General features: G+C 43.5%; 1 protein-coding gene across 1 annotated transcript; it reads left to right on the top strand.

Moving 5' to 3' along the window:
* Positions 1–2,440: 2,440 nt before the first annotated feature.
* Positions 2,441–11,737, top strand: LOC133893106 (cysteine-rich receptor-like protein kinase 6). The gene is made up of 7 exons (XM_062334069.1): positions 2,441–3,434; positions 3,524–3,663; positions 3,753–3,963; positions 4,071–4,270; positions 10,909–10,952; positions 11,048–11,198; positions 11,272–11,737. Exons 1-7 carry the CDS (start codon positions 2,486–2,488, stop codon positions 11,536–11,538), a joined length of 1,962 nt encoding a protein of 653 aa, XP_062190053.1. The 5' UTR covers positions 2,441–2,485; the 3' UTR covers positions 11,539–11,737.
* The last annotated feature ends 3,481 nt before the right edge of the window (positions 11,738–15,218 follow it).

The following is a 15,218-nucleotide window of genomic DNA, read 5'->3' as shown; positions in this document are numbered from 1 at the left end:
CAACAAGGATGCACTCTAGTGAACCAAATCGCCCATGAAGATCAAAAGGTGAAGTGGATGGGGATCGAGAGATTGTGTCACGCATGAGAGAATTGAGGGGGGGGGGGGCACATATAACAACCCAAGCCAACCAAGACTCTGCCACCATCCCAACGGACTCGCCCACGAAACAATTTCGGCTGGCTAGGGCGGAGCCAAGACATGCGATGCCCCCCCCCCCCCCCTCTAGAACCCACGAGAGGATAAGGGATGAAGAGACATGTTCGGTCACAGTGGACTGCTCAGCCCAGTGGGCCTTGAAGCAGCCCACTGGCCGACGTCTTCATCCCTCTTTTTTATATTGTTTTTTTAAATTTACTTAAATTCAAATCCAAATTTAACCACATTTCAAATGCGAATTTTAAAGGGAAACTACATCAAATTCTAACAACAAGTTGATCCAGTTTCCAAACGTTTATTTCTTGTGCCTGAGCTATGCCATGTTAACGCATGCTATTTACTTATTATTATTATTATTATTAGTGGTTAGCCCATGGCATACAAGAGTAGAGTCACCGATTGGTCTTTGCGATGCTAATATCAACGTGAGTTGCCTTGTCGCGATATAAGTGGAGTACGAAGAGGGTATCACTATCTAGGTTGCACTCGCCGCTCGCGACCGCTAGAGTCAAAGTTCATGGTCTTCGCGATGCTATTCTCTTCCACAATGGTATAATATGTCAGTTGTCGCACTACACGTGAGGATAAGAGGTTCCATATGCTGGATGTGTTTTTCTCCGTGACTTTAGAACCCCATGCGCCCTTCGTCCGCGCGGCTGCGCCAAGTTGCGGCTATTTGGCGCCAATTGTTTCCCCGGGGCCCGATGGCGACAACCGAACCAAGCACACCTTCGGAGACTTCCTTTCCTTCCATCGTTGACCCAATCTGAGCAGCTCAAGGGCCCTGGAGTCCTGGACAAGTTAAACCCAGAAAAATCTTACAAAACTAGCAAGGTGGGTCACAATTATAATGTAGCTAGTCTTATGGTAATATTTTATCACAATAACCTTTGATTAATTATATTTTATATAAACTATTTATTTAGATATTTATTTTTATAATAATTTGATTTTCTCTAAGACTATATTTGACATGGATCCTTCTTTTTTTTTCTATTATCAACTATTATTTATTTAGACTATTTATTTAGAAATTTTGCTTCCTAAACCATATGAAAATCGAACTATTAGATTTTCATAATTTTTAATTCCGAATTTAGCTATTTATTAGTCGTATTTGATATGGACTCTTTGGTTTAATCTAGACCGTTAAATATTTATAACAATGAATGATCTATATCTTTTTATTTTTTTATTAACGTGATTTTGTGACCTTGAATACGAACATGGTGCCTTCTTTTAACTCTCATATAATAATCTATTATATTATTATTTGAGAGGAAAAAGGAGTCGATCTTAAGGTCACGAAATTACCACGGTAATCGGAAAAAAATAATTTAGACTACTCATTGTTATGAACATCTAACGATCTAGATTAAACCAAATATCTCATATCAAATAAAATTAATAAATAGCTAAATTTGGAAACCATACAGTCCATATCAAATACAATTAATAAATATATAAATTCGGAATTAAAAATTATGAAAAATTAGCATTTCGATTTCCATATGGTTTGGGAAACAAAATATCTAAATCAAGAGTCCAATAAAATAAAATTAATAATAATTAAAACTGGGGTTAGAATAAAAAATAAGGATCCATATCAAATATAGTCTTATAAAAATCAAATTATTATAAAACTCAAATGCATAAATAAAGAGTCCATGTAAAATATAATTTATCAATAGCTAAAATTCATAATAAAAAATATTGATTTTTTTAAAATTCTTGCTAAAATAATAAATTAAGAAGCATCATGTAGCTCAACGTTGTCACATCAAGCAAGCAAGGCACAACACGCAGGTAAGACAAAACTATTCTGATTTGGTTGGGCTGCCTATACTTGATATGCAAGTTTGACAGTTGATCAAAACTTATACGAATCGAACCAATACGTAAATATGATTCTGGCAATAGTTTAGACCTTGAATAATTTTCTTTTCCACTAATATAAATTTTTGTTTCTTCTTCTAATTTTATGCACTTTATAACTAAATGTCACTAACCCTATAAAAAACAAAAGAGATTAATTTTTAATGAAAGATTATCTGATAAAATATTACAGTGAGGCTAGTCACACTATTAACGTGGGTCATTGCTAGTATAATAGATTGAGTGTTGCAAATAAAGCAATTTGAATTCAAATAATTATTTTAGGACCAAATGTTTTATCTAGTGGTTAACCTCTAAAACTAATCTAGTGCAACCAGGGATAACATGGACTTTTCGCTGGTGTCAATGATTGGCGTTGCCGTGTGGAACGGTGGCTAATTGACCCCGCGTCTACACAAGCTGCATCCTAACTCCTTGCACCGTGCGCACAATGGCTCACCACCTCCTGGCCGTGACCGCCGTCGTCGCCGTCGCCCTGCTCGTGCCCCGCACCGCGAGCTACCCGTGGACCTTTTGCGACGCGAGCAACAACTTCAAGGCCAACAGCAAGTACCAGGCCAATCTCAACCTCGCCGCCGCCACGCTGCCCAAGAACGCCTCCACGTCCACGAACCTCTTCGCCACCGCCGTCGTCGGCGCCGCCCCGGAGCGACTCTGGGCCATGGGGCTCTGCCGCGGCGATGTCAACGCCAGCAACTGCTTCAGCTGCCTCACCCAGGCCTTCCATGACCTGCCCAACGACTGCTCCTACAACAAGGACGCCACCATCTACTACGACCCCTGCATCCTCCATTACTCCCACGTCCGCATCCTCTCCGTCGAGGACAACGGCATGTCGGCCGTCCCATACACATATTCATATGGTGCAAATGTCACGTCGGACACGGCCCGGTTCAACCGACTCGTGGCCGCCCTCATCAACGCCACCGCCGACTACGCCGCATACAACTCCACGCGGCGGTTCGCGTCCGGCGAGGCTGACTTCAACCAGGAGGTCCCCAAGGTGTACAGCCTGGCGCAGTGCACGCCAGACCAGACGCCGGCGCAGTGCCGGAAGTGCCTCGCCGGGATTATAGCGAATAACCTGGAGGTCTTCCAGAACTATACCGGAGGCCGGGTGTTTTGGGTCAACTGCAACTACCGGTACGAGACCGAGCCCTTCTTCAATGGACCGGCGATGGTGCAGCTCGCATCACCGAGCCCTGCAGCGCCAGCACCGGCGCCGGCGCCGGCAGGAGGAGGTGAGCTAAAGCGAAGAAAGTACAGTGTGCCGGTCGTGGTTCCTGCTGTTGTCTTGCCTACTCTAGCAGCCTTGAACCTTGTCGCATGCCTCTGTTTCTGGAGGCGGCGGCGGCCAGCAGCCCAATCGAAGCAGCCATGTATGTCCTGCAAAACTCTCCCGTTTCACGGTGTGAAACTCTTCGAGGAACCTGAAAAGAAATGACTTGTCCAATTCATACTTGAACAGATCCCATGTATCCCACTGAAGCAGAGGACGTCGAAATGGTTGACTCGATGATGATCGACGTCTCCACCCTGCGAGCCGCAACCGGGAATTTTGACGAGAGCAACAAGCTCGGCGAAGGAGGGTTTGGTGCGGTGTACAAGGTACTGAACGAGCAATCAAGCATGTCTGGGGAGTTTCTGAACTGAAAAATGCTCATGAATCATAGCGTGTATGGGTTTGATTTGTTCAGGGCGTCCTTCCGAACGGCGACGAGATAGCGGTGAAGAGGCTGTCGAAGAGCTCGACGCAGGGAGTGGAGGAGCTGAAGAACGAGCTCGCGCTGGTGGCCAAGCTGAAGCACAAGAACCTCGTTAGTCTCGTCGGTGTCTGCCTTGAGCAGCAGGAGAGGCTGCTCGTCTACGAGTTCGTGCCCAATCGGAGCCTCGACCTGATCCTTTTCGGTACCGACTTAACCGCCCTCAACGCAATTAACTTCTCTATTTTCCTTGCAACTTTTGTATCGTCACATTGATCACTCCCTACTTCCCTCTATGATCGATCATGTCAGGCACTGATAATGAGAAACGCGAGCAGCTGGACTGGGGACAGAGGTACAAGATCATAAATGGCATCGCTCGTGGCCTGCAGTACCTCCACGAAGACTCGCAGCTCAAAGTTGTGCTCCGTGATCTCAAGGCCAGCAACATCTTGCTAGACGCGAACATGAACCCAAAGATCTCGGACTTCGGCCTCGCGAGGATCTTCGGCCTGTTGGTTTTGATCTCGGCTCCACTCTTTCTAACGTCTTCTAACTAACAAACGAAATGTATGAGAGTCGTTTCTTATATGCATCGTGATTGGGGTGCATCCAACGTCTTTGGTTGCGGTCCCACCTCGTGCAGCACTGCATATATAACAGATGTGAGGGGTTTCGGAAGACACGATCTAACTCACGAAGTCAGCCGCCTCTCCTCATATCTTAACCCTAATCCAATCCTTAGGGTGCTGTCAACGAGGTGAAGACCGCCGCTTCTTCATCTAACTCGTGCTGGTGATCGACTACATCGGCCAAAGCCTCTTCATCACGCCGGTGACCACTTCACCATCATCAGATGGCGTCACCGAACTCAGGTAAACACCTCACACTTCCGCACTTAGGGTGTTTGATTTAGGGCTAATGTTTTACTTCATTAAGGTTTGCTTAATATAACAATGGCATCAGAGCCATCTTTAGCCCTAATCAGACCGATTTTAAACCTTAATTAGACTAGATCATGTTCGGTTGATGTCCTTTTTTGATCAAACTAGCCTATTTGTTTTCGGTGTACATCAATTAGCTTTAAATTATGTCCTTTTAAGATGAATTAGGTTCGGCTAATGTTAATTAGGCCCAATTTGATCAAGTTTTAGTACTGTTTTTGTCCATTAAGCATGTTTAGTCAATAATTGCTTGTGTTTAAGGCTTAGTTGACGCGTATTAGTCCCAATTAGCATCGATTTAGACCTACATATTCATGCATTAGTCTCGGATGAGACGTTTTTGTGCACTTTTGTGTTCTTATGTGCTAATTGTTTCGGATTCAGGACCTTAGGCCCCTTTTTGGACCTCGGGTAGCACTTAGAAGGAGGGGAATCGGGGAGATTAAGCAAAATCCTAAGAAATCCCCAATTCCCCCCCAAAATCCGAACCCTAAACCCCAAATTTCCCCTCAATCCCAAACCCTAAGCCCATTTTTTCGGAAATACTAGAGCAATAGAAGCAAAAAGGCGGGGGAAGACTTACGGCTCCTTCGCTGTTCATGCCGTCGGAGTTCTCCTCCGGCGGGATCTCCCTCCTGCGCGCGCGCAGTTCATCCGGGACGGGGGCACCTCCCTTACCCTCTTCTCTTTCGGGTGGCCGTGGTCGCCGCTGTTTCTCTCTCTCTCTCTCTCTCTCGTCCGGCGGCTTCTATCGCCGGCGAACTCTCGAGTCGCCGTTTTTCTCTCGCGTCGGGCGACATTTTCGGGAGAGAGAGGAAACTGGATTAGGGTTAGGGTTTTCGGGCGACGGCATTTTATATCGCGCGTTTTCGTCGGGCAGCCGTCGGATCACGATGAACGGCTGAGATAGTTCGGGCCGACTCGTGCGCGAGGCCGGGCGCGGTAGCTGGGCCGCGCCTTCGGCCGGGCCGGTGCGCGCTCAAAAACTCAATTGGGCCGCGCACTGTTTTCTGGGCCAAGCCAGGCCGAGAGGTCTTTTTTGGGCCGTTTTCTTTAAAGCTTTGGGCTTTTTCATTTATTTGGAATTTTCAGTGATTTCTAACGTTTTTTCTATTTATGCACTGGAATATCTAATGCAAATAGCCCAAAGTTAATGATGATTAATGCATAAAATATTATTGTTAATTCTCTGGTTGAATTGGATCCAACGGGAAGATTTTTCCGGAGAATTTTGCGACCAATTCATATAGGTTCATAATTATTTTCTGACCAAAGTTGACTGTAATTATGGGATATCTTTTCCGTTTTGTGCCCAACGGTGATGCGGATTGGAGTTTTATTTTTGCATGATTTTAATCAGACCAACGTAGGGTTATTTTCGTGCAGATTATTTCCTCATGATAAATTTACTAATCAGGCCCAATTCTTCTCTCCAGCTCTTAACGCTTCCTCTATTGCCGCCACTATTGACGGCATAGAGCAACTCACGGGCAATAATTTTCCTGCTTGGAAAGCTAAGGTGACTGTTGTCCTTGGTGTTTTAGACCTGGATTATGCACTCAGGGTTGACGCTCCCACAGCTCCCACCGTTGGCGTGGAAAATTATGATGAACTAAAGAAAACTTATGATGCACTTTCTGAGAAGTGGGAGCGGTCCAACCGCATGTCTCTTATGATAATGAGGAACTCAATATCAGATGCTATAAGGGGAGCAATCCCAAACTCAGAAAAAGCTAAGACGTACTTGGCATCTGTGGAGGAGCAATTTAAAGGCACCTCCAAGGTTTATGCCAGTACGCTGATTCAGAAGCTTCTCAACACTAAGTATAATTATGGATCTGGTGGCATAAGAGAACACATCATGATGATGACAGATATGGCTGCCAAACTCAAGGGCATGGATATGGAAATCTCCGAGGGTTTCCTTGTCCACTTCATTATGACCTCTCTCCCTCCTGAGTTTACTCCTTTTAAGATAAATTACAATACTCAGAAAGAGAAGTGGAGCATGAGCGACTTGATCGCAATGTGCGTCCAAGAGGAAGAGAGGGTGAGGGCTGAAAATAAAGATTTTGTGAATCAAATAAGCAGCCCCAAGAATAAAAGAAAATTCCAAGGGGATTTCAAGTCTAAGAAAAAGTTGCATTTCGTCGCTAAACACGACAAGGCAGCACAGAGGGCGCCTAAGGCATTTGCTCCTTCTGCTCCTGCCTCTCAAGAATCTAAAGATGACGGATGCCACTTCTGCCACAAGAAGGACCACTACCAAAAGGATTGTGTTGGTTTCCTGAAGTGGCTTGCAAAGAAGGGTAATGATTTCATAACATTCATTGATGAATCACTTTATGCTGATTTTTTCCTTAATTCATGGTGGATTGACTCAGGTGCTACTGTGCACGTTACCAACTCCTTACAGGGATTCCTTACCGCGAGAACATTAAGAAAGGGGGAGCGAAGTCTTAGAGTGGTCAATGGGAAGGAAGCTCAAGTTGAAGCAATCGGATCCTTTCCATTAGTTCTTAATAGTGGCTTCACTCTTAGATTAAATAATGTAGTTTATGTTCCTTCTATGAGGAGGAATCTCATTTCAGTTTCGATGTTAGATGATGATGGTTTTCATTGTAATTTCGGAGACAATAAATGCATTCTTAAATTTAATTCGGAGGATATTGGTCTTGCCATCCGACAAGACAAACTTTATATGCTTCCTCTTAATGAATCCTCTGTGACGATGAATGTCTATGATGTAAGCCATAAGAGAAAGAGAAGTACAATTAATGAGACTTCTTCGAAACTGTGGCATTGTCGTTTAGGCCACATTTCGAGGGGGAGAATGGAGCGTCTCATTAAGGAAGAGATTCTCCAACCCTTAGACTTCTCTGATTCTGACCAATGCATAGATTGCATTAAAGGAAAATACGTTAAGCAAAAAAAGAAAGGGGCCACTCGGAACACAGGATTATTAGAATTAATTCACACGGACATATGTGGTCCTTTTCCTGTGACATCAGTTGACAGTTTTGATTCTTTCATTACCTTCACTGATGATTTCTCCCGTTACGGCTATATCTACCCCATTAAAGATCGATCTGAATCTCTCGATAAATTTAAGATATTTAAGGCTGAAGTAGAAAATCAGCACAACCTGAAGATTAAAGTAGTGAGATCGGATCGCGGGGGAGAATATTATGGGAGGCATGCCATATATGGGCAAATCCCTGGTCCTTTTGCCAGATTCCTTCAGGAAAATGGCATAGTAGCCCAATATTCTACACCTGGTGAACCTCAGCAAAACGGGGTAGCTGAGCGACGCAACCGCACGCTTATGGACATGGTGCGAAGTATGCTCAGCTATTCTAGTTTACCAGTTGGACTGTGGATGGAGGCACTTAAAACAGCCACACACATTCTTAATCGGGTTCCTAGTAAATCAGTTCCAAAAACACCATATGAATTATGGACTGGGAGAAAACCCTCTTTAAAGTATTTACGTGTGTGGGGCTGTGCAGCTGAAGCTAAAGTCTTTAATCCACATATTGGGAAACTAGATCCTAAGACAGTTAGTTGTCACTTTATCGGGTATCCAGAAAGATCAAAGGGATATCGTTTTTACTGTCCAGATAGGATCACTAAGTTCGTAGAAACAAGACACGCTGTGTTTCTTGAAAACGGGGATATGGAGCCAAGGGAAGTTGATCTTGAAGAAAAACGGGTTTATGTTCCTACTCCACTGATACAAGAGTCACACATCCCTGTGCCTCAGGTGGTTGCACCTTCAGTAGAAACTAACGTCAGTACACTCCCTGTTGAGGTCTCTGAAATTCCTAATGATATACCTAACGATGAGCCTCAGCAGTCCCCTGCAGTACCCAGTCCTTGTCCTGCAGTGCATAATGAACCGATCAGGAGATCACAGCGTGACAGGAGACCTGCCATCTCGAACGATTATGTCGTTTATATGAATGAGGATGTTAATGACATAGGGAAGACAGAAGATCCCAACTCATATAAAGAAGCCATGATGAGTAAGCATTCGTCTGAGTGGCTTAATGCCATGAATGACGAATTAAAATCTATGAGCGATAATGATGTATGGGACCTAGTAGAAATTCCTGACAGAGCCAAAACAGTAGGCTGTAAATGTGTCTACAAAACAAAACATGACTCTAATGGGAACATCGAAAGGTTCAAAGCAAGGCTCGTAGCTAAAGGCTTCTCGCAAAGAGAAGGAATCGATTATAATGAAACTTTCTCTCCTGTATCAAGTAAAGATTCTTTCAGAATAATTATAGCACTCACAGCGCATTATGATTTAGAGCTGCATCAGATGGATGTAAAAACGGCATTCCTTAATGGTGACTTGGAAGAAAATGTTTACATGGCTCAGCCAGAAGGTTTTGTCATGAAAGACAACGAACATTTGGGATGTCGCCTCAAGAAATCAATTTATGGTCTAAAACAAGCGTCTAGACAGTGGTATCTCAAGTTCGACAAAGTCATCAGAAATTTTGGTTTTAAAGAAAATGAAGTTGATAACTGCATTTATATAAAGTTTAAAGGAGGAAAATTCATCATCTTAGTTCTTTATGTGGATGACATCTTATTGGCCAGCAGTGATAAGGATATGCTGTTTGAGACCAAGAGATTTCTTTCCTCTAATTTCGATATGAAGGATCTCGGTGAAGCCTCTTATGTTCTTGGCATTGAAATTCATCGAGATCGGTCCAAAGGAGCATTAGGTTTGTCTCAAAAGGCATACATTGACAGAGTACTAAAGAAATACAATATGCATAAGTACTCTGCCACGCCTGCTCTTATTGTTAAGGGCGATAAGTTTGGGACATATCAATGTCCAAGGAACCAATATGAAATTGATCAAATGAAGATGGTTCCTTATGCTTCAGGTGTCGGAAGCATTATGTATGCTCAAGTTTGTACACGCCCTGACTTAGCTTTCGTGACCGGGATGCTTGGCAGATATCAATCAAATCCAGGACCGGACCACTGGAAAGCCGTTAAGAAAGTCCTTCGCTATTTGCAAGGCACTAAGAACTACATGCTTATATTTAGAAAATCCGATAACCTTGAAGTCATTGGTTATTCGGATGCAGACTTTGCGGGGTGTGTAGACACTAAGAAATCCACGTCAGGTTATATCTTCACCCTTGCTGGAGGAGCTATCTCGTGGAAAAGCTCCAAGCAGACACTTACAGCATGTTCAACGATGCAAGCTGAGTTTGTGGCATGTTATGAGGCTACCAGGCAGGCTGTATGGCTAAAGAACTTTATCCCGGGACTAAGAGTGGTCGACAGTATTGCAAAACCACTTACATTATACTGCGATAATCAACCCGCAGTTTTCTATACGAGTAACAACAAGTCGAGTGGTGCTGCCAAACACATCGACATTAAGTATCACGTTGTGAAAGATAGAATCCAGGATCAAACAATAAGTGTCAAGCACATAAGCACTAAGTCAATGCTTGCGGATCCACTCACTAAAGGCTTACCACCTCATATTTTTCATGATCATGTTGCCGGCATGGGGATATTGGAAAGTCTATGATTCTGGATTAAGAGGACCATTAAACAAACCAACTTCCATCAAGTATAACGAATTTTCATTTCGAGATGAAATGGTACACTATAGGTATTTGGGTTTCAGTGGCATTTTATTGACCGCTGTAATACTTTGCCTTGGTATGCTGTTTCATTGAGAGTGGGCTTATGATGTTAGCCTTACGATCAAGGGGGAGAATGTTGATTTTGATCTCGGCTCCACTCTCCCTAACGTCTTCTAACTAACAAACGAAACGCATGGGAGCCGTTTCTCATATGCACCGTGATTGGGGGTGCATCCAACGTCTTTGGTTGCAGTCCCACCTCGTGCAGCACTGCATATATAACAGATGTGAGGGGTTTCGGAAGACACGATCTAACTCATGAAGTCAGCCGCCTCTCCTCATATCTTAACCCTAATCCAATCCTTAGGGTGTTGTCAACGAGGTGAAGACCGCCGCTTCTTCATCTAACTCGTGCGGGTGATCGACTACATCGGCCAAAGCCTCTTCATCACGCCGGCGACCACTTCACCATCATCAGATGGCGTCACCGAACTCAGGTAAACACCTCATGCTTCCGCACTTAGGGTGTTTGATTTAGAGCTAATGTTTCACTTCATTAAGGTTTGCTTAATATAACACGGCCGAGACCAGACGCAGGCCGTCACGAACCGCGTCGTCGGCACCTAGTCAGTACTCGCTACTCAGTACCACGAAACTCTGTTCAGGTTCAGCCTACCTTTACGCAAAAGTTATTGAGTTGTTGCTTGATTTCTCGTTTCAGTGGGTACATGGCGCCGGAGTACGTGATGCGTGGCAACTACTCCGTCAAATCGGACGCATTCAGCTTCGGCGTCATGGTTCTGGAGATCGTGACGGGGAGGAAGAACAACGACTGCTACAACTCCCTAAAGTCAGAGGATCTCTTGACCACCGTAAGTACAAACAGAACATCTGATCACCATTGTTGCGGTGAAGTTCGGCTCACGGTTACAAACCACCGTGCAGGTATGGGAGCATTGGGAGGCCGGGACGGTCGCGGAGTTGGTAGACCCGAGCGTGAACGGCAGTTTCACGGAGGGCGACGTGCTGAGGTGCTTCCACGTAGGTCTGCTGTGCGTCCAGGGAGACCCGGAGGTCCGGCCGGTGATGTCTTCGGTCTTGATGATGCTCGGCTCTGACACGATCACCCTCCAGGCCCCGTCCAAGCCGGCGTTCTTCGCCAGGAACAGCGGCGCTAACACGGACGTGTCGACGGAGTCTGTGCAGGGTTAGCCATGGGAAGCAGGAAAACTTTTAGTTGATAGCACATAGAGAATGGGATATACTAATGCGTGGCCCGTGTATATTTAACTCTGTACGGGTCAGTCACAAAAAGGCTATGCGCAATAAGTATTTGCCGCATTGCTTTCTCTCTTGTTGAACAACAAATGAATTCCCATCTTTTTCTATTAGCTTAATCTTTCAAAGCTAATTAGTTGGTACACAACATAGTATCAAAGTCACATGTCTTAAGTTTAAGTTCTGACGGACCCAATTGAATAAAACAAATTGTTGTTGACTCCTATTTCTATATCTCAGATTCAAAAGAGCCTCCACGTAAAGAGGAGTATTAAAGTATAAGTAAATTACTCTTATGACCATTAATTTAATTAAATCACAAAACATTTATAAAATCTAATTAAATTTAGAATTATGAAAATATTATGGAGAAAATATACTTACCTATCTTTTGGGTGTGCAGGTTTCACCCCGAGTGATTTTTTATGTGAAACCACGTTGCGAACGGTTAGGACCTTATCATCCCGGTCTCTCAGATCGACACAGTAGATATAAACCCAAGAAGACAAGTAGACACAAGTTTACGTAGGGGCTCTCTTTCTTTATTATTCAGCATAATAGTATATACGATCTCTCATCTCATATTGTATATATGACCCTACGAGGAAGTTCTATTATGAGTCTAACTTTCAGTAGTAGTCTGAGTATCCTTCATGGATACGTTTCATAACAATTTCTTTCCTAGATCATGCCTTTAGATTTGGATGGATCTTTTTTCTCTAGATGAGATTTTGTAGAGCTGTATGATATAAGAAAGCTGAGTAAAGTTATATTTATTAAAAAGAATAATATTTGGTTAGTTGTATTTATCTGGACAGGCTGAGCTGCTTTCAGTTTGGTTGCTTGAATCTGATATCGTATGAGCAGATGCAAGAGTCACTATGCCAGAATAGCACATTAGTGATGGGTGATAACTATCATTAGTGACAGTTACGGTACCCGTCACTCTTATTGTGTTACTAATGATAAAATATTAGTGACAGGTTGGGACCTGCCACTAATAACAATTACCAGTGACATGTCATAATTGAGATCCGTCACTAAAATGCGTCTCCTATGACCTGAGCAGGCCTGTTGCTCGTCACTGTAAACGTCATTAGTGACGAGTGTATGTACCACCCATCACTAATTATCGATCCCCAGGGTAGCTTTCCAACCCGTCTCTAGGACTCAATCATTAGTGACGGGTGTTAACTACAAACCGTCACTACTGACTGAGTCATCAGTGACGGTTTCTTACAACCCGTTATTGGTTACTGAGTCATAAGTGACGCGTAGATTTTCATCCTATTTGTGGGACTCGGTCATTAGTGACGGGTGATAACAACAACCTGTCACTAGTGACCAAGTCATTAGTGACAGGTGTGTTTACCATCCATCACTAATTAACTAGAACCAGTGAGGGTAGCTACAACTCGTCACTGGTGTTATGAGTCATTAATGACGGGTATCTTTTCAACCAGTCTTTAATGACTGAGTTCCAGAGACAGGTTGGAAAGCTACCCGTCACTAGGACTCGGTTATCAGTGATGGGTAAATTTACCACATGTCACTAATAGTCTCATTCCCGAAGGGATTTACCTTTTTCCTGGCTACATCCTGAAGCAATGTTAGGATTTGACAGCCATCTTTTCCTACAAATAAGACACATCTAGACACATCCAGATACATTAATGACATAATCACGAGATATGCAACCATAAATTACATAATCAAAAGTCCTCAAAACGTACAACGGCGCAAGTCCACATCAAGAGCTCGAATTACATAAGTCGAAAGTGCAACCTCAAATTACATACGTCGAAAGTGCAACCACAAATTACATCAAGATATTTACAAATTACATAAGTCGAAAGTATAACCAGAAATTACATAAGTCAGAGTCCTACCTCCCTACAATAGAAATCACCTTTCGAAGAGATGACTTCGGTCATTAAGAACGAGGCGATTCGTGCTTGAATGTTGGAGAGTGCAAAATCCTCGATGTTGTCATCCGGTAAGCTAAATTCCTGCTGAATGAGAGTAGTTATGAGAAAATAATGCAATTAGCGTGAGCAAAATCATTTTATCATCGGATATTTGTAATGAATAAAAGCAGCTATGAAAAGACTATGTAATTATTTTACATCTGGGGATTTCATATCCTTTGCTGTCATGAATAGCAGTATGTGTCACGCAATGTAGAATCCGCAGGAATTGCCCAGTGGTTGTTAGTGACACTAGAGAGGGAAAAACCGACAGTTCAAAAGGACAAAATGTAGTAGTAGAGTATTTACAAATATGTCTGTTGGCACTTACCGTGAAGACGGTCTTATGTGTCAGTGTGTTGGGCTCCTTCAGATCATACTTTGGATCACAGCGCCTATAAATGTCAAAAGCCCTACATGCGAAGGGGGATCTAATAGTCAATATTTGGTGTAAGTTTGAAAAGTTCACTATGTAATCTAAGTCATGAAGAGCTTACTCATCGATAATTTGTTTGACAAAAGTATAGTCACATTGTCCCCATTCGTTGTTAGGTCCCACCACTGATCTTGATGAATCGAGGTACCAAACTAAGATCCACTTAGGGGCAATGACCAATAAGATACAATAGCCACCCATATTGTGGGTGGCCATTAGATAGCCCCTCTTTGAAAAGTGGCTCATTGCCCTAGCCACATATTCCACAATGAATTTCCATTGTTGTTCCGTCAAAGAAATCGTCAAATTTTGGGGGTCAAGGAATCCGAAGGGCTCCTTCTTCCTCGTTTCTTGTATCAAGTGTCTATAGATAAGAAATTAGTTAGATTGTAGAATTTACTGGTAATAATTAATGAACATCTAGTTTGAAAGGGCTTACAATGTAAAGCATCGCAATAACCCCACGTTCAGGCCATTGAGGTTGAAGAGGTCGTATAAGTCGTTGAAGCCCATGTGGAAGTAGTTATCCCTAGTCAAGAAGTGATGATTTTGGTAATGTAAGACAATGGAAATCTTCTTCTCTCTATAACCTTGTAGGTAGTAATTATGCAACTCAACACAAGGTTGTACCGCCGGCTGAAGTGGATCTACCGGCAGCAAGGGCTTCCCAAGCTTGAATTTTGGGATTTCCTTAGTCCAAGCTTCCCCTATCCAATGCTTCTCGGCGATTGAGTCCTTACCAGAGGACTTGGATTTTTCGGTAGCTACTTCTTGGACCTTGGCCTGAACTTCTTCTTCTTCCCTGGGTTGCCCTCAGGTTGCTTACTTGTAGATGGCGGAGTGGACAAAGGCTTCTTCTTCTTCTCTGGGTTGCCCTTAAGTTGCTTAATTGCAGATGGCGGAATGGGCAAAGGAGACATAACTAGCACATCTCAAGGCTGAGGTTGGGGTAGGGAACTTAAATGTCCAAGCGGATCGCTCCTAAATACCGTGTGCACCACGATGCCCCCCTCTTACATGGGATCCTTTGAAGACGAGTTGGACTCAGTTTTTTGATCTCATCATTGGGGGGGGGGGCAAATCTGTGTCCACAGCATTGACATGTACAAAATCTACGAAGACCACGGCATAGCTAGGATGTATCAGGACTGTATGTAACACCTGGACATTTGGATGGACCTGGCCCTTTGCAACCTCAATATAGTAGCCTC

The sequence above is a fragment of the Phragmites australis genome, chromosome 15 (assembly GCF_958298935.1).
Source record: "Phragmites australis chromosome 15, lpPhrAust1.1, whole genome shotgun sequence".
NCBI classification, from domain to species: domain Eukaryota; kingdom Viridiplantae; phylum Streptophyta; class Magnoliopsida; order Poales; family Poaceae; genus Phragmites; species Phragmites australis.
Note: the sequence above shows the minus strand (reverse complement) of the source record. Positions and strands in the feature narration are given on the sequence as shown.

Bases quoted from the DNA above. Each gene is read 5' to 3' on its own strand.
- LOC133893106 (XM_062334069.1), top strand. From the start codon at position 2,486: ATGGCTCACCACCTCCTGGCCGTGACCGCCGTCGTCGCCGTCGCCCTG. The intron at 3,664-3,752 runs GTACTGAACGAG...TGATTTGTTCAG, and splicing joins GGTTTGGTGCGGTGTACAAG to GGCGTCCTTCCGAACGGCGA. The intron at 4,271-10,908 runs CTGTTGGTTTTG...ATATAACACGGC, and splicing joins GCCTCGCGAGGATCTTCGGC to CGAGACCAGACGCAGGCCGT.